At 37.9% G+C, this 20007-nt stretch overlaps 1 protein-coding gene across 2 annotated transcripts in view; it reads right to left on the bottom strand.

Annotated features, from left to right (window-relative positions):
• Positions 1-3581: 3581 nt before the first annotated feature.
• MAN1A2 (mannosidase alpha class 1A member 2) overlaps positions 3582-20007 on the bottom strand; it is a 111553-nt gene continuing 95127 nt past the window's right edge. For both annotated transcript variants that reach the window (XM_019730603.3, XM_088799519.1), the window contains exons 12-13: positions 18312-18427; positions 3582-5985 (exon numbers count right to left, since the gene is read on the bottom strand). In XM_019730603.3, coding sequence (XP_019586162.3) covers positions 5853-5985; positions 18312-18427 — 249 coding nt within the window. In that variant the 3' untranslated portion in view covers positions 3582-5852. The remainder of the gene's footprint in view (positions 5986-18311; positions 18428-20007) is intronic.

Genomic DNA, 20007 nt, shown 5'->3' with positions numbered 1-20007 from the left:
TGATATTTTGTGATTAAGGTATTTTTAAGCTCGACAATCTCAGAGGTTGGGCTAGACTAGGTCTTAGAGATAAGAGGCACAGTAATACTGTAAGATTGTCACACAGCTCTATAGTTTTTCTTAAAAGCAGATGGAATAAAAATTACCCTATAAGCAAACTCTTCATCTTTCTGTAATATCAAAGAACGTGAAGATTGGCCCACCCGAAAGAAAGAAGTCTCTGAATGTGGGAGACTGAAGACTACCATTTGCTGGAACAAACTTGTTCTATAAATAGAAAGACTGAGCTGCAATGTCAGTGGGTACAAATGAAGGTTAAACGAAGCCTGTTCACTTGAAGAACATCTTTATTTGATCTTTAATATACAATATTACCTTTAATTTATAAAAATTACATATGGAGGACGACACAGGATTGGTTCAGGAGCGGCCAGTGGATACCGATTTAAGAGGTTACACTTATCCCAAAAATTCTGTCAGTGAATGTGAGACCAGTGAGACTGAGGAATGGCATTTCAACTTCCAAATCCAGGAATTAAAACCGGGGATACTTTTAAAAATTAATCCAACGAAAGCTCCTTTCTAGATTTTCTGAAAAATCACTCTCCCCAGGAAAGAGCTGAGCTTATCTCCACGGAGTTTTCTGGTATGCAATCTGCAGAATTCTGTAGTCGTCAGAGCCGTAAGACATTTGCAGTTTCAAATCCTCTGCATATTGAACACGCATGCGTGTGGGTTCATGGGTTTGTATTCTCACCTACTTTCACACTGAGCTGTAGAGTATGTCGGACCTAGAAAAGCAGCTCATTTACAATGCGTGTGGCCTCCCCCTGTCACTCTGAATACAGGCCTCCCCTCAATTCCCCCAAATACTGAAATATTTGACAAACTTTGAGTGAAAAAAACCTATTATGTCTCAGGGTGATTGGTGCATTGCAATGTATCGGCTAGTCATATGGTGTTGTGTAATTTTATGAGTTCTGCTGGGCTCGGAGTTTAAAATGGATTATTGGTTAAACAGTGGAAGTGTAAGGTTGACTTGTAAAGGATTTGAGGCGAGTTATGCAAGGAAAGAAGGGGAACTGTCCTTTTGGATACATCTTTTCTCCACAGTCCTCAGATTGTAGAGGTAACAGGAACAATACCTTGCTGCAGCCTAAAAAAGGGGTAGCGGATGCCAGATAGTAAATGAGGCACATAACCCATTTTCTGCGGCTTAAAATTTTTCAACAGATTGGTTTCTGCAGCACAAAGGTCAGAAATTCCATCGTATTCTTGTCATCGAGTTCTCAAGTGGAGGAATTTCTGCTCCAGCAATCCAGAGTCCTGGTCCAAAGGTCAATGAGCAGGCAGAACTTAGAGAGAATTACCATTTTGACACCACAGAAACGCTTTATTTTTACATGGGGACTCTGGAATTGTGGCATTGAATGACAAGGCAAGGAGACTGGCTGACAGCATACCCCAAGAACAAAAGAAACGTGCCTCTTTCTTAAGAGTTGCCATCATATTGAAACCTGAACCGAGTCCAGAGGAGTGCATCTATTTTCAAGACAAAATATATAGCTTTAGGTTACAAATACATACAACCAACCGTACATACACACATCTTTTTGCTTTAAAAATCAACTATGTAACTCAAACACAGAGATAAGATGTAGATCAAAGACTACAGGGTCTTACACAAATTAAACCTGGGATCAAGGGTTAACCACCATGACCTGTGGGCCAAGTCCAGACCTCCTTGTTTTTGGAACACAGCCAAGCTCCTTCATTTACATATTGTCTATACCTGCTTTCATGTTTCTATGGCAGAACCTGAGGAGCAGAGATAGAGGCTGTATGGCTCCTAAAGCCTGAAATATTTATTATCTGGATCTTCAGAGAAAAGCTTGCCGAGCCACTCAAGATCAAAAAGAACATCTCTGTCATGATCAAAACAAGCTGAAGTAACAGAAAATCATCGTCGCCCATGTTCTTGACCAGAATAAGGCCATTAAAATATCTCCAGATCAGATTTGGTTACTCAAATATTCTGTGTACAATTTGTGCAGCCAAAACCAGTTCATAATTGTTTGTTAATTAATCGTCACAGACAGTATTAAAAATCTGTGTAGAACTACTTAGGTAGATATCTATGTAAAGAGTGATAACACGGGTTAGACAATTTGAGGGTAAGGAGACCTAAAAGAAAAGCAAGAATATGATTACTAGGAACTGTTATGTGGAACGCAGAAATAGTTTAGTATATTTTTCTTTCATATTTAGTAGCGTGGGACCACTAGGAGACCCACAGCAAAGCAAAAACAATTTACAACTGCCAAGTTTTACCCATGAATTATGGGACAAAAATTTTTTGAATATAAAATCACCAACATTTCTATACAACATTAATTTTTAATTATGTAACTAAAGTGATAGAGCAAAAGAAGAATGTTCTTATTTATTTCTAAATATTTTAGTCAGTTGCATCAGAAGTCAAGTATTTCTTTGACATTTTCCAAGAGACTTTAGTTATGAACTACAATGATAGCTGTTAGTATTATACAGTAAGACAATGCTTAAAATATATTATAAACACTTTCTTTTTCATTTAAATGAAATACAAAAATTAAGGATTTTGTAAGGTGATTCATACTGGAAAACATTTAAAATGGTATGAACTACTCTTACACAGAAATGCCACTGGAATCACAAAATGTTCGAATGCTTGAAAGTGCATTCACATAGTAGGTACGCCATGGCACATAGTAGGTACGCCATGCTTGTTCACTCACTCTCTCATTCACTCATGCACTCATTCCAAGAAATCCAGGTAAGGAGAAGTTGCGTAACGAGAATGGCAAGCACAATCTTTTATCAACATGCTTGTTGACAAAGACTTTGGCAATGGAGGTGAAAAGATGACCAATATTTCAAACGGCTAGGTTAAAATTTACCAAGTGAAGCCCAGGGCTGCCCTAGATGACATCATAGAAAATCACGGTCAATATTCCACAAAAGGAATACATTCCTTTGATAACCCGGGTTTTACTTTTATATATAAACATCTCAAAAGATAGGAATAAGCTGGTGTCAGAGACACAGAACAGCATAAACCTACCAGAGAGTAAGAACCCTCGGACAGGATTTATTTTCCTGCACTGGGGCTTCTTTTTGGGTAGGGCCACATTCTCTTGGCTTTAACTTTATACTGGTCTGAACAAAAACGTGTGATCCTAAAATTGTAAAAGAGAAGTAAGTGTAGAAATGTATAGGAGCGTTCGACATCTCTATTTGTTTTCTTTTATGTACCAACTGATCTATCTATTTTGCACATTTGTGCCAAAGGCATAAAGCAAGGTGTCAGCTCTTCGAGGAGACACCTAGAAAGGAGCATATTTAGGCTCTTTGCAGAAGGTCTTATAAACGTAATGAGTTATTTAACCTGAGTAATAAGGTCTATAATATGCAAAGGACTGTAGAGCACAGAAGAAAGTAAAGAATACTCATGGAAACTAAGCAGAATATGGCATAAGGATTGATCTTGGAGAAAATCATGTAAAAAATCTGTAACAAAAATAAAACATGACACTGGCAGGTCATTTGTAGCTGACTTTAATCGCCTTTGGTATTCAGAAGGAAAAAATGGAAGCATTGTTCTAAGCTCTAGTCTTCTCCTCATCACAGGCAGGCAGGTGGCTGGTGGTGAAGACCCGCCCACTGTCCCTGTCAGTCTTGACTTGTTCCGGAACTGGTCCTGCTTCTCCACGTCTCCCTCCTCGCAAGCTCCAGTCATCTGAGAAAGCGACAGAGCACTCAGGAGTGGGGCTTCTGTCTTCTCACTCCTTGAGAAGCTCCTGGGAACCAAGAAGGCCCCTTTACTCTGCATTTTCTAAACAAAGCGAGGGAGGCTTCGTCACCATCTACACAGCTGCTCTGGGTCCTTGCCAGCTCGAGCTCTTCACTTTTTCTGAGAACCAAATACTTTCCCTTTCTCTTCTGAAGCTATAGTCATCTACCCTTCTCCTTTAAAAATTTTAATTGTTCAAGTAGTAGAAGATATAACAATTTCAAAACGTAACTCTGCAACTGGCTCCACACCCCCGTCTTCTATGAATATGGGGAAGTCTCGGGGTGGCTATCAATACTGACGTTGGGCCGCACTGTAAGCTCTGACTAGTTGTAGCATAAGATGATCCCCCTTGGAAAGCAATAAATTACATTAATTTATTAAATCTGTCCCCAATGTAAACCTACTGCATGCTCATAAAAGTTTAAAAAGAAAAGCTATCAAAGTAAGGGAATAAGCCTTCAGAATTCCAAGGTGGGTTTCTTGCACAGACATTTGTTTCAGGAAAGCTTCAAATTCAGAGTAAATATTAGCCTAATTATACTATTCCCAACTTTTATTCTCATTGGAAGCTGTTTGTATTAAATGTAAAGAAGAAAAAGTGTCTTGCACTGTGACACAAATTCAAGGGACAGAAGATTTATAAGTGTTAGATATTTATCTTATAATATAGTTCTTGATAAAATTTAAGTTCTTTCTGCAAAATCTACTGATGCTAAGAGAAAGTCCTTAGCTATATTCCAAATTTTGTGTAATATGATTAATTACAACACACTTTTATCACTAAAAATTATTTTGAAGCTATTTTGGATTTCTATAACTATCCTTAGAGAAAATAAAAGTTGAATTTATATCTTGCATAAAATATTGGTGAAAAGCTCACTAATCTGATGAGATAATAAATAAAGGATCCCCCTGGCTCCATTTCAGATAGACTATTTCAGGAAGTTTCGCTGTATTTTGTCTTTGATTTAATAAGTTGTAAAAGTAATTTGACTCATCAAGGTAAATTCAGAGCTGCATAATAGTATAGTGAATTTGGCCAAGCCACATAAATAGAGTTGTAAGTTGCGGGATTCTACTACGTTTATAATGAGGTTAAAATGGATAAAATTTACTTGGTAGATTTGCTGGTTTGGGAAAATTATCTCCTACCAACAAAACCAAGGCTTTCTCTTAGAACACATTTCAAGGTGACAAAGTGCGGCGTTTCCCCCGCTTTCTGCCATGCTACCAACACTAGACTGGCCCACATGCACAACATCCCAAACCCAGGCTCCTAAGTAGCGGTTATGACAAAACAGCAGTTTCAATGATCCGTATGGACACAGACTTGAAGAACATTCTTTGTGAGATCGTGCCCCCCGAGAAACCTAAATTTAACCAAGAAGTTGCAATGGAATAGACTGGGATTTGAAATGGCTGCCGGTCTGACCACCTGACGGGGAACGTGAAAGCTCAGACAGGGAGAGGTGCTTCTGTTTCTTTTCCAAGTCTTCTCGCTGCCGGTGCAGTTCTACTGTTCTTTTGTCCCTATTATTTTAGTTCATTCCATTATTAAAAACGCAGAAAAATGGGATAAACAATGCGTAAGTATCGGACTTGAAAGCTGCTCCTCTTTGGGAGGAAACAAATATAAACTGGTTCCAAAGGCCACCTCTCACTCCTGCGACATGCCCCCCATTCCTGGCTTATGCTTAGGGAGTCGAGCCTCCAGATTCCAGGACTCTAAACACGATATTGTAGCAACGAGCAGAATCTCTCTGTGACCACCTCCTTAAGAATCACAGCACAGCAGGTCTCTGTCCCACACATACCCGAGTATGTTTTGGTCAGGTACAAAATGGAATTATTTCAAAGCTGAGATATGTACAAGTGGACAAGTCTTCTGGGGAGTCATGTTCCGCCCTGCCATGTGGACTTCAGAGGTCCAGGTTTTCAAAAGTCCCCTCTCCAGACTAACTTCTGTAGTGGTCCATGTAAACAAAACACAGGTGAGAATGGTCTTTCGGAGCTGCTTTCATCGAACAGCAGGATTTCCTGAAAGTGTGGTGTTGGCTAAATGCAACACAGGCAGAGGATGGGCCTCTGTATTAAACACCCAGTGGTCTAAAGGTAAAAGGTCATCGCCGGAGAACAGCAGATACAAATACCTGAGAATAGAAGGAGGAGAAATGAGGTTCAATTAGCATTCAATGGGAAGACCAAGTGATCTCAGTTGTAACGGCAGAGGACACCGACACCTGTTGTGAGCAGCTTTGATGAAAAGCACATCAGAGGACGAGCCTCAGTCACTCAAATAATCTAAAACACAAGGATAGTGTGTTCCAGAATAGTGCACAAATTCAGTCAGCCGCACAACAAGACCTCTGAAATAACATAGTTAAAAAACAAATCCCACACACCTGTCTGACACACATGAAACAATGCTATAAAATGGTATAAGAAAAACCACATCACCATTTTTCAGACACCCTTTTAAAAATAACATAATATCAATCATATGTTTTGGCAGCTTACACAGTATAACTAGAAAGTAATTCGCCATTATAAATAAATAAACACTGAAGGAAATAAGTAAAAGTACATTATTTGGACATAGCAAGGACTTTCACACGCTCCTAACACATCAGTAGTTTTTACAGGTACTGCAAACTGTTAAATAAAAGTTTCAGAAACATGGACTTATAGGAGATTAAATAGTTATGAGTCTCTCTTCGTGGGTAAATCGCAGTGTTTAAATGAAGGCAAGGGTTCCTGACCTCTCCACGAGCACTGCAAGCCACAGTGGTTACTTAGAAATTAAAAATGATAGATTTAACACACACAAAGCTGCTTACCTAGAATGCTGAGCAAGTTCCAATCTGAATTCTTTTAGTGGGTCATGTGCGTGAACATAAAAAACTAACTTACCAAGTCAGGAAATTTAGGTTCTGACCCTTGATCTTAGCAACAACTAGCTGGGCCTTACGAGGCTCCAGGGAAGAATTCCTTTACAGTAGTTTATCTAAAATGTATTTATTTAAAAAATAGGCACATTGATGTCTTCTCTGATTACTGTTTATAGGTCTGGAGGAGAGTAAACACACAGCATGGAGGTAAATGGGAACAGCGTGGCAACTTGACATTAATAACTGGGAAAGCTGGGATAGAGGGCACCAGGGAGTCCAATCTCACCCCTAGACCGTGAGACCCGCTTGACCTTGATTTACTCACGGGGTTGCAGCCGAGACACTAGACCTGAAAAGACAGACTCGGCTGGCTACAGCAAGCGTCTCTTCTGTCCACTGGCTCTGCTTACTGTACAAGCTCTTGGTGTCTGGGCACAAAATTGTCCAGGAGAGCTACATTCTACGCGATTCCATGTCTCTTCATGTGCCCTGGTTAAATATGGGCTAATAGACCAGGCTCTCTCTCATCTCATCACTTCTTGGGAGAGAAAATGCACGAGTTTCCTGAAAAATGAGTCCTTTCCATGGGAGGTGTTACGGAAGTACCTCATGTCAACATAAATGTTATAAAAATCAGTAAGATAATGACTGTGAAAGTTTTAGATAACAAAAAATGGTATTATTGTATTAGAGCCATCATTTTAAAGACAGGATCTTAATTAACTATGAATACTACTTTAGGGGGCAGAGTAGTGCCTCACCCCAACTCATTTCCACCTGGAGCTGGAATGTGATCTTCTCTGGAAATAGGGCATTTGCAGAGGTAATCATGCTGGACTTAGGGTGGGCCCTGCATCCAACGACGTGTATCTTTACAAGAGAAAAGAGGGGGATCTGGACCCAGAGACACAGAGGGAAGAAGGTCATGTGAAGACAGGTAGACTGAAGCTATGCTGTCACAAGCCAAGGAACGCCTTCAGGGGGTGATGATTTCAGACCTCTGGCCTCCATACTGAGCATAAATTTCTGTTATGCCCCCGAGTTTGTGGTAATTTGTTACAGTGGCCCTAGGAAACGAATACAGCTGTCATCCTGCCCTCTAGGACAGCCCAGGACCTTAAGCACCGCTGCTTGGTCCTGGGGTTTTGGAGCAAGGCTGACCGCTCTGGGAGAGTCGGCCCCCTAGAGAGTAGTGGCTGACACTAGACTTTTAAAAATTTATAACAAATCAGTGTTGAAAAAGCAGTATAGCTAACAACTCTTTTTCACGTTGGATTACACATTCAAAAAAGGATGTCAGGGACGTGATGCTCTATTACTGATTCAAATGTAAGGTTTTTAACCTGGATTTTAAACATGGAACAATTGGAGAATGATTTTTGCTGTGAAGTTGAGAAACGTCTACAATCTAAATTAGTTCTCATACTAGGTATTTTTTCTTCTAATAAAGATTTTTTTTTTTAAACTATAGTTCAAGGTTAAAGATAATAGATGACAAATGGCATTGACAAAAGCCTGTAGGTAGATGCGTATAAAAAGAGGCGAAAGCTCTCTGCGATTTGCCATGAGAATACAATGAGAAGTCGGCAGTATGTCACCCAGAAGATGGCTGTCACCAAAACTAGACTATTTTATGACCCTTATCTTGGACTTCCAGAACTGTGAGAAATAAATGTTTGTTATTTATAAGCCACCCAGTCTACACTACCCTGTTATAGGAGCCCAAAATAAAACCAGATTAATTTTCAAAACAGACAAGGAAATCCTATCACACAATAGCAAAACTCAAGTAACTCAATTAAAAATGAGCAATGGACTGCAATAGGTATTTCTCAAAAAAAGAAAAAAAGACATATAAATGGCCAAGAGGTATATGAAAAGATGCTCAACATCACACTCATAAATCATCAGGAAATGCAAATGACAGCCACAGTGAAATATCCCCTCACACCTGTTAGGATGGCAATTATAAAAGATAAATACATAAAAACAACCAGTGTTGGCAAGGAAGTGGAGAAAGTAGAATTCTTGCCCATTGTTGTTGGTTATGTAAAACGGTACACGCACTTTGGGAGCCAGTACAGACACATCTTGTCCTTCTGTAAGACGGACACGGAACGCACACAAGTGCTATTTGCTGGATTTGGGCCCTGGCTCCTGACTGATACATTCTAAACCTATACCATACTTGACTTTGCCAGTCTACTTCTGAATATCTGGGTTTTTGATTCATGCACATTATGGTCTTGAAATAGTTCCTGAAAATGTTCACTTTACTTTTGGTATTAAAGACATTTATAATTTTAGTCAGTTTGCAAAATAAATGTACCCAAATGGAATCAGACTGACCAAAACTTTAAGGCATCACATCCAAATGCAGCTAAGGAATCTCCATCTTCCAACCCCTAGTATAACTCCATGGGAATTAATTTACTCTTTTAGTCTTCCTTTTTTAACACAGTAAAAAAATGAAAATAAAAATAAAGAAAGAAAGAAAAAGATGCTTAAATACTTCAGTTTTATTGGATGTCCTGCTTGCTTTTTGGAGCTATTTTTAAATGCTGTTCCCATACATCTCTTTTTATCTTTCTCTTATGTAAAGACAAAACACTCCGAGGAGATGGTGGTGCCAGATGTGATTAACATAAATATTGGTGTTAACCGAATCGAGAAGTTTTTCAGAAAGAAAGGTCAACCAAATCTGAGGAGAAGCATTTAAGTGTCTACAGAAAAATGGTAAGGCTAAAAGAACCAACTACCAAGTTCATGGGCCCTTCCTTAGTCCTTTATGTTAATTTATGAAACAAGCCTTGAGGACTTTTCACAACCATCAATGGCAGTCTCACGTGTATCATGGATGTGACAACTCTAAAAAGAACTGCATTAAGGACTACGAGGAACTCATAAGACTATTTGAAAAATAATTTACTTAAAACTTCCATTTCATTTGTACTTCGACTGCTTAAATAATGTCTTTGGAACACACTGGTTAAAAATCAAATTAAATGGAAGGGAATTAGATGATGCCTTAATGCATACAATTATTAATCTCTCCAAAAGATCTGCCCTCTGCCCTCTGCCCTTCTCCACGTCTTTCATCAAATCTTAAAGGTGTTTTCTGGGGAAATACCCCAGAAAGGATGAATGGAAGGATGAAGGAGTGGGAAGAAAAAATAATGAAATAAACATGGGGATATAATGGATTCAAATGCGAAAGACACATGCACTTTTTAAAGATGGACTAGAGGCAGGCTTTTCCGCCATCTGCCATGGTTTAGGTTTTGTTCTGAGATATAAGGGAGCTAAAGGGAATTCACTGACCCCTCTGCCTTTAGGGGTCAAATAAGTCAGGATGACTTTGCTTACAGGACACAGGATACCTAAACTGCAGACACAGTTGGGGTTATCTCATATAACAAACAGACCAGAGGTAGCTGGTAGCAAAGGTCGCTTAAGTCAGCAGTAAAACATGGTTGGAGCTCCCTGTTTTGTGAAGGTTAATGAAAAAATATGAAAATTTTCCTGCTGCTAAAAGACCTTAACTCCTCTTTCCATTTTCTTAGATCACTGCTTTGAAAAAACTTGCAATTGTACCTTTGATTTGTATGTGTATCTATTTAAAAGCCAAATAAACCTCCTGCCAGTTGTGCAATCCAGGAATGTTTTTCTTCAAGGCCAAGGAGCGTGTCTTTGAAATGTAAACACGGAGGAAGATAGCACCCCAATCTCCCTGTCACTGTGGGAGGTTTGCTTATGTGCCTTTCTCAAAGCTGTAATGAAGACACAGAAGTATTATTTTTCCTTTGGATAAAGGCAATTAACTAACACAAATGCCCCCCCAGTTACCACGTGGGTTTCGAATGAACTATGTTTAGCAAGTGGTGCTGTGGAGAAAGTAGTCTTATATAAGGACAGTCGCCAAGTATCTTCATGTAGGTAATGGATTGTGTCCAACCTGGTTGTATAGCAAGGTGAGCTTTCTTTCTCTTTACAACCTGCCTGTGACGTAAATTAAATTGCAGTTGGGCTTAATGCTTATTCAACAAGAAAATGTTTTCTTTCTCTGCTACATTTGTGGAAAGGATTTTCTGGGTTGGCACGTTTTGTTTTTAAATTTTTTTCCACAGTAATCAGGATCTCGGTTATATTCATGACTTTTTCCTCGGAATTTTAAGATGTTCCATGCCTACAGCTCCGCACAAAAAGTTCAAAGTCAGAAAGTAAAGGCAGACATCTCTTCAGGTGCGGGTCTATGCTGACATTCTAACAGGGTGTAGTGATATCTCTTTGTAGTTTTAATTTGTACCAATGATGTTGAGCGTTTTTTCATGAGCTCATTTGACAACCTTGGATCTTCTTTGGTGAACTACTAAACTCTTCTGCCTGGTTTTACATTGGGTTGCACGTTACCTTATTGTCAAGTTTTGAGAATTCAATTCTAGACACAAGTCCTTTATCAGATATATATTTTGCAAAGATTTTATCGTAGTCTGTGGCTTGTCTTTTCATTGTTTCATTTGATTATCTTTCATTCTCTTTCAAGTGTCTTTCAAAGAGCAGATGTTTTTTAATTTTGAGACGACTCGATCAATTTATTCTTTTATGGATTATGCTTTTGATGCAATATCTAAAAACTCTTTGCCCAGCACAAGGTCACAACATTTTTTTCTCCTATGTTTTCTATTAAAAGTTGTATACTTTTAGGTTTTCAAGTTAGGTCTCTGATCCATTTTGAATTGATTTTTGTATATGCATATAGAAATTCAATGATTCCAGCAGCTTTTATTGAAAAGCCCATCTTTTCTCACGGCATCGTGTTATGCCTTTGTCAAAAGTCAGCTGTCCATATACGTATCGGGTTTCCCCACCGGACTCCCTATTCTGTTGCACTGGTAGATCGATCGTTACACCAGTAGCACTGCGTTTTGATCTTTACAGCTTTGTAAGTCTTAAAATCAGGTAGTGTTAGGCTTTCAACTTTGTTCTTTTTAAAATTTGTTGTGGTTACTCTAGGTTCTTTGCCTCTCCACTTGAAGTTTAGAAACAGCTTATTAATTTCTACAAAAACAAGCCTCCTGTGATTTTGACTGGGATTGTGTTGAATCTATAGATCAATTTGGGCAGAATTGACGATATTGAATTTTCAGAACCATTAAAAAAGGGACTCGCTCCATTTATGCTTAGGTCTTCCGTTGCTCTCAGCAGTGATTTTTAGTTTTCAGTGTACAGGTTTTTCATGTAAGTTTTCTCAAGATTTATCCCTAAGTATTTCATACCTTTATGCTATAGCAAGTTATTTTTTTTAAATTTCCATTTCTGATTGTTCATTGCTAGTATATACAATTGATTTTAAAATATTAATCTTGTATCTGCAACCCTGCTAAATTCAATTATTAGTTGTAATGACTTTTTGTAAATTCCTTAGTATTTTCTACATTGACCATCATATCGTCTATGAAAAAAGACACTTTTACCTCTTCTTTCTAGTCTGGAAGTCGTTCATTTCTTTTTCTTGTTTGACTGCACTGGCGACAAACTCCAGTACAAGGCTGCACAGAAGTGAAAAGAACAACCATCCTCATCTCGTTCCTGAGCTTAGGAGGAAGACATTCAGTTTCTGGTATAACGATTAGCTGTATGTTTTTCACAGATGCCCTTTATCAAGTTGAGGAAGTGCCTTTCTATTCCTAGTTTGCTTAGAGTTTTATCAGAATGAATGTTGGATTTTGTCAAATGATTTTTCTGTGTCTACTGAGGTGATTATATGGTTTTTGTTTTTCAGTTCAGTGATTGATTTTCTTCAAAAACTTTTTATTTCTGTTTTTCAATTACGGTTGACATTCAATATTGTATACGTTTAGGGGTACAGCGCAGTGCTTTTATATATCTTACAAAGTGATCCCCCTGATAAGTCAAGTACCCACCTGGCACCACACATAGTTATTACAATATTACTGACTATATTCCTTATGCTGTACTTTACATCCCTGTGACTATTTTGTAACTTGTAACTATTTCGCCAATTTGTGCTTCTTAATCCCTTCACTCTTCCACCCAGCCCTCTAACCCCCCTCCCATCTGGCAACCATCAGTTTGTTCTCTGTATCTATGAGTCTTGTTCATTTATTTTGTTCTTTACATTCCACAATGATTATTTCAAATAATTTGATAACAGTTATATAGTTAATAACAGCAAATTAGATATTAGTTACCTTTAAGGAAAGAATTTAAAAATTCCTACAGAGAAATAATTAAGAGCAAGACACAAACATAATCCCATTTTTTCCCTGATTCCTTTCAAAAGCATATGACTAATGAACCAATAAAAAAATGAATGTATAAACAAAATGTAGTATATCCATACAACAGAATACTGCTTACTGATGGAAAAGAATGAACTACTGACACATGTAACAACTCTGATTAATCTATATAATACTATGCTGGAAAAAATGACAAAAAATAAGTACATATTGCATGATCCCAATCACGTGAAATTCTAGAACAGGCACCCTGCAGTGATAGAAAGCAGCCATGCGTTTGGCTGGGACTCACTGCAAGACTGGGACGGAAGTGACCCAGGATTATATACTGATATTTGCCAAAATACAATAAACTATGCACTTACAATACTTCAATAACACTGACTTTTAAAGTTAAAAACTAAAGATTAATGGAAAAGGATGGAGAAAACATACCCGTATTATTTGCTATTGTTACAGAAGAACAATTTGGGTTGTAGCTCCCTCTACTGTCGCAAAAACAAAATTGGCAAGCATATTTCAAAGTACAGTTTTGAAATTGAAAAAAAATGTTTATATTGAATAGTACAAGTGAAATTCACTCTATATGTGTGTGTGTTTCCTAGTGTCTAATATTTGGATCGCACCGTGACACTGTGACAGGTCCTCAAAGGGATTAAACAATGTGGAGACCATGTTCTGGTCCCTCAGGCTACCCTCCGAGGAGACGGGGTTACATGAACTCGCAGTGAAACAATGCCGTGCCCACCTGACCTCCTGGGGTACGGATGAATCCCTTACTCTCTATTTGCTTCCACAGAGGGTTCACTGAGTCACAGGCATCAGTGGGTCCCAGTGTGACCGTCCAGACCAGCAGCATCACCTGGGAACTTGTTACAAACACGCAGGTCCTACTTCAGACCTACTGATGAGAAACTCTGCTGGCGGAGTCCAGCCCTCTGTGCTCGCTTTCCAGGTGATTACGCTCCAGTCTGAGAACCTCTGCCCTTCTAACTTCCAACAAATAAAAGGCTGTTAAAAGGGTATGTACATTATAAATATATATTTTATATGTTTGTATATATCCAGAACATCCCTAAAAGGATACATCAAGAACTGTTTAATAATAGCTATCTCTGGGAAGTGAGACCAGATGTAGGGTACAGAGAAACTTATTTTTGATTTTTTCTTGTCCATACTATTTAATTCATTTTGCCATATCCACATATTTTTATAATTTAAAAAATAAACTAAAGCAAGAAGGAAGCATCCTGCTCAGTGTCATGTTCATCGTTTTGAGCAGCTAAAGCACATGGATAGCTACCCTTTAATGAATTCACAATAAATTTCAACTATTTGATAGAATACACAATTTTAAATTAAGTTACTCAGCTTCTCACAAAGCCTATTTAAATTAGTTCATATTTGAGAAAAATCTATGGAGTCATACTCCTCTTCATTCCTCCATAGAGTTTTAAGCGCTATCTTAATAAGAAAAATATAAACCTACATCAGTCTTCACAGAAATGTCTTGAATCAATTTTATTTCAGTATTATGCCATCAGTTTTTATAAAGAGGAAGTTTAACATTAGCAGTGTTTTTGCATCTTCTGTAACATCAATGTTTGAAGGTATTTATTATATCATCATATATTAGGTTGAACCATATGAAATTGCCAGTACTCAGTTTTTTCACTTTAAAAAAAAAAAAGCAATTTCGTATGGTTCATCTAATAGTTCAGTATTTTTTTTTAATGAACTATCAAATTAAGTCATCTTACAATTAAGCAGTAGGGAAAATTCTTGTTTCACCTGTTAAAGTAACATGTGCTCCTAACTCAACAAGATAAAAATGACACCGAGCAGGATGCTTCCTTTTTACTTTATTTGCCAGGAAGCTCAGTGCTGAACGCAGTACTCAACTGCGATAATTTCCTAGTCTGGGTTTTGTTTTAATTACCTATAAGATCCCACTGGTTTGGTGTTTTCCACTTTTGCTTATCCAAATATATATGAGTTTTTCTGAAAGTATTATAGCAATTATGTACATATAAATGTAACTGGTTATATTCAGGAAGCATTCTTCCTGAATTTGGCAAGAAAAGCACCACGGTCCACTGGTGTTAGTCCATATATTACTGGAAGGGAAAAGGCAGCAGTGCCACACGTTTGCAGCCCTATCCCATGTGATAAAGTGCTCAATGTCTGTACTGATGAGGCATTTAAGAATTAGTCATGAAAGACAGTCTGCAAGAGATGAGGTCTGAACTGAATTTAGAAAGAAGAGAGGGACGAGTAAAATATGAAATAGTGAAATGCAAAAAAACAAATTTTATCGGTACGCATATACAGAGGGTGCCAAAAAATGTACACACATTTTAAGAAAGAAAAAAAAAAAAACCTATTAATTGTTAATACTCAATATATACCGATAACAAAAAATGAATACAAGTCACGTTTGACTTCTGCAATTTCAAGAGGTGCTCAAAGTGGTTACGATCAGCGTCCAGACACTTCTGATTATGGTGAACTACTGCACGAGCAACACTGACCAAAGTGTCCACTTGTATACATTTTTTTGGCACCCCCGGTATATACCCAACACCAAGAACAAGTCAGGTCTTTGGGTAGGGCACACTCTAACTTTTAAGGGAAGTGGAAGTAAAATCTAGACTGATTTTACTGGGCTGGAAGGAAGGCTTTATGTCAAAAATTTGCATATCGCAGCTTTTGCAATCTTTCCTCTCTTACTTAATGACACTTTCATTTCTTAGTTGCTCAGACCAAAAAGTTTAGTGTCATCTTTGACTCCTGTTTCTCTCACAATCCACATATGACCCATGAGCAACACTGACCAAAGTGTCCACTTGTATGCATTCCTTTGGCACCCCCGTATATCTATATATGCACATGTATGTATGTTTATATATATGAATATAGATTGGCTTGGTTTTAGATTAGAATATTTAAATAAAATAAATGAGAAATGAAGGCAGAGAGGAATGAACCACTGTAGCTTTTGAGGAGGAAAGTGACATAAAGAAAATGGTATATGAAAATCAAAGTAATTTCTTTTTAAGACTAAAAGAGGCTTCCATTAGCATTTTACCACCAACTACTATAGTAATATCTGATTCAGGCAAGATGCTAATAACACTGGGTGGAAAGACTGTTGGGAAAAGGATATTCACAGTCTCGAAGTTATCACTCTATAGATCACTTATTAATTATAAAAAAAGATTCTTTATATGACCTTATACTCAAATCTAACCTGATGATCAAACTTAAAATCACCAATCGTGGGCTAAATTGTTATCATGTGCCTCTTCAAAGAATGCAATGAGAACACATCATCTGTATAATATTTATGCCAAAAATTGTAAACTAAACCCAATCATAATGAGACAATCACAAATATGTAATTGAGGGACATTCTTCAAAGCAACTGGCTTAAATACTTGTGTCAATGTCATAAAAAAACAAAAGTAGGGAAACTTGGGCCTAGTTAAATGGGAATAAACAGACATGACAACCAAATGCAACACATAATCCTTTGGTGGTTAAAAACAGAGTTATAAAGTATATTATTAGAATAATTGAGAAATGTAAAAATGGATTACATATTAAACAATTGTATGAATGCTAAGTTTCCCAAGTGTGATAACTGTTTTGTGATTACGTAGGATTATGCCCTCTTCTTGAAAACTCTTGTGTAAGTATCAGAAATCTGGCAACTCTCAAATTATAGAGTGTTGCAGGGTTCCACTGAGCAAAAGAAGAACCACATGTGCTTTCGACTTCTCATGCATGGCTTAACTCTGGAGTGTAACATACCTGCAAAAGCAGGATATTAGGTTGCTTTGAATTAAAAACAAGATTTTTGAATATTAATAAATAATAAAAGTGCGTGTGAGTGTGTGTACAAACATATACAACAGGGGAGAGGGAATGTGGCAAAAATTAACACTTGGTGAAGGATACACAAATACTCCTATACTATTCGTACAATTTTTACGAAATTTTATTCTTAAAAAATAAAAGATATATTACATAATCTGGGTCAAATTCCAGTTTACAGATGTAATAACTGACAGTGAGGAAATTTTATTTTGACATGCTCATTCAGCTAGGTTCTAACAAGTGTATAATAACTAAAGCTCCGTGGCTTTATTTTCCAGACCAGCGCTCTTTCAACTCTCTCACAGGGTAAACCAAACAAGGAATGACTAGAGGTAGGGAACCGACCCCCATGCAGATATTCTAAATCATCTCAGCAGTTCTCAGGGTGTGGGTTAGGGTCAACTGTAGATATGCAGAGGAGCAAAATAAAGAAACAACGTAACAAGAATTTAAAGACTTTGTGACCTATTAGGTGAAAAAAGAATAATGCACAAGCTGAAAAGATGGGAAAATAGTAAGAGTACAAGGGATAATGAAAGAAAAATTGGAATAAGATGGCCATTTAGAATAAGAAACTTAGTTTGAGACATAGAAATCGCAATTGTAATATACCAACTGTAAGCTAGAAGTCCACTAGCATGAAAACTTCAGGTGAGTAGGAAATTTTGTCCTTTGTGTCTGCCATGTATCCCTAAGTAACCTGAACAATGCCTGAAAACACACTTATTTTTGAACAAATGAAGTGATAGTTTATGAGGCATTCAGGTACAGATAGAAATATGAAATTTAAGAGAGGGTATCAAGAGATATTTCCTTTGTAGTCTTTAGGGAAGTGGACATATTTAAGGTCTCTGCCTTCTTCCAGTTAGTTTAGGGAGAGCTCTGCCGCGAGTTCTGAGTATAATAAAGGTGCCTTTTTTTCTTCTCCACTGTTTCCTTTATGTATATCTTTATGGGAAACTTCACTGGAAGGATGGGTGGCTATGGTCCTATACCCTCTAGTGCCACCAAAACTCCATGATTGTTCCTAACAGATTTCATTAGCTAGAGCAGGGAGTTCAGGGGTGTTTCCAGGACCAGCACCACCAGCACCACCTGGGAGTTTGTCAGAGATGCAAATTCTCAGGTTGCACCCAAGACCACTGAATGAGACGCTCTGTTGGTGTGGCCCAGTGACCTGTTTTTAAAAGGCCTCTCAGGTGATTCTACTGCATGCTAATGAGCTAAGGACAAAATAAAGGTAAGAAACTCTTAATTTCACAAAATATTTACCTCATAGTCTAAGTCATTGTTCTTGAGATGAGCTAAAAATTTAAGACCCAAATACATAAAAAGGTATTTGTACTAAAATTTAGTGTAACATATTACGTAGTCATAATTCCTCATGTATGGACCACACAGCAAAAGCAGCCCACAATAAAAAATTTTAAAAAGGCATCTACGTACTTTAATGTTTCAGCAAGAAAGAAGCTCTGCTGTACATCGTCGTGTGCAGGAGTAGAAGAGTACACGTCCTTCACCCCAGAAAATCCACCACTGACGCGACAATACTTTTCAATAGCCTATGAAAGGGATCAGACAGAAGAATCAATTCCACAGAATTTAAAGTTCTGAAGGTCAAGTTAAGGCACCACAGTCAAAAGTTCACAGGGAATGACAGCTAAAGAATAAGATTTATCATCAAATGGAAATATTCTCACACTGGAAAAATTAACTGAGGCATCCTCTTTCCTGTGGCGTTTCCCCCTCTTCAAAACTCTTTAATTTTTTTAAAGACACCTTATATTTTCCTAACTTAGGAGTCAAATTTAAGCTATTCACACTGAATTATAGACCAGTATAGCACAATAAAGCCTCATAAATTCTGACAAATTAAGAGGGAGGTCACTGTGAATTAAAACTTTGAAATGTAATTTTATCGCTTCCAAGGAGACACAGTAACTCAAAACATACTGAAAAAGTATTGCTTAGGAGTCTCCATAGTAACAGCGATGAGATGATATTTACTTGCAAACCTACTAAGTGACAGACACTGGATTATCATCATCCCGAGTCAGGCGTTACAGGTGGTACCAACTGACAGGAAGCGCCCGCCCCACACACCTACCACAGTAATTACACTATGAAGAGCTAACAGTTATGAAGTATTGACTATGTGCTGAAAGCTCTTCTAAGAGCTTTATAAACATTAACATTGAAATTTCCAACAACCCTAGGAGGCTGTCTTAATAGCTCCACTTTTCAGATGGAAAAACTGAGGCAAAGAGTAACTCTATGTTATTATTAACTGCTGAGCTGTACTGGCCGACTGGGAGCTAAAATCCTTAATTTACCTCTCTTTGCATCTTTGAACATGTCTAAATAAAATACACCAAATCAAATGGGATCTATTCGAAACCCTGCTTTTACTTCAAAGCAACCTAACGTCCTGCCTGTACAGGTGTGTCCCACTCTCGAGTTAAGCTCCGCGTGAGAAGTTGAAAGCACACACGGTCCTTTCTTCTCTTTCTCTGTGGAACCAACCCTACAACACTCTGGAACGAAGATACGGGGACCATTGTTCCTGGTCTTGCTGCTTTTCTTCCTCTTCCGGTCCTCCTCCTTCCTAGTGAAAAGCTAATTAACACTGAATGTGTTTAATCAAATTGTTCTTTTTTACATAGTTCCATTTTGATTATGGCTGGGTTTTCAAGTCTTCTTACCAAAGAGCTTAGCACTTTATCTAAATATTTTAAACATAATTTGGATACACAAGTTTTGAAGCACCGTGTTCTTTCCAATGACCTCGTGTCTCTCCTGCCACAGAACTGGCGAAGCAGTTTAGGAACGCTGAGAAGGAGCAGGGAGGCACGACCAACCATCCAGCCATTTAGAGTCATTTTTTTCCTGCATAATACACTCAATTTTGGATTGGCCGAAGCTCCAGAAGACATGAGATACTACTGCTCTGTCTCAGCCTGTTTTCCCTTTACTTCCTTCACACCCAACAGGGGAGGGCAGTGGTGGGCAAGAAAGCAAATTCTATTTACGATGTGAATCCTCCTCTTTCGTCTCCAACCTACCCCTTTTCTCTTCACCTGAATTTGAAGCAGAATTATTTCCGTTCTTGTTCTTTATACTTTGAATTTGTCTGTATTCATAC

This window comes from Rhinolophus sinicus, chromosome 7 (assembly GCF_057876585.1).
Source record: "Rhinolophus sinicus isolate RSI-liver-muscle chromosome 7, RSI-T2T, whole genome shotgun sequence".
In the NCBI taxonomy this organism is placed as follows: Eukaryota; Metazoa; Chordata; class Mammalia; order Chiroptera; family Rhinolophidae; genus Rhinolophus; species Rhinolophus sinicus.
This window is presented reverse-complemented; position numbering and strand designations above follow the sequence as displayed.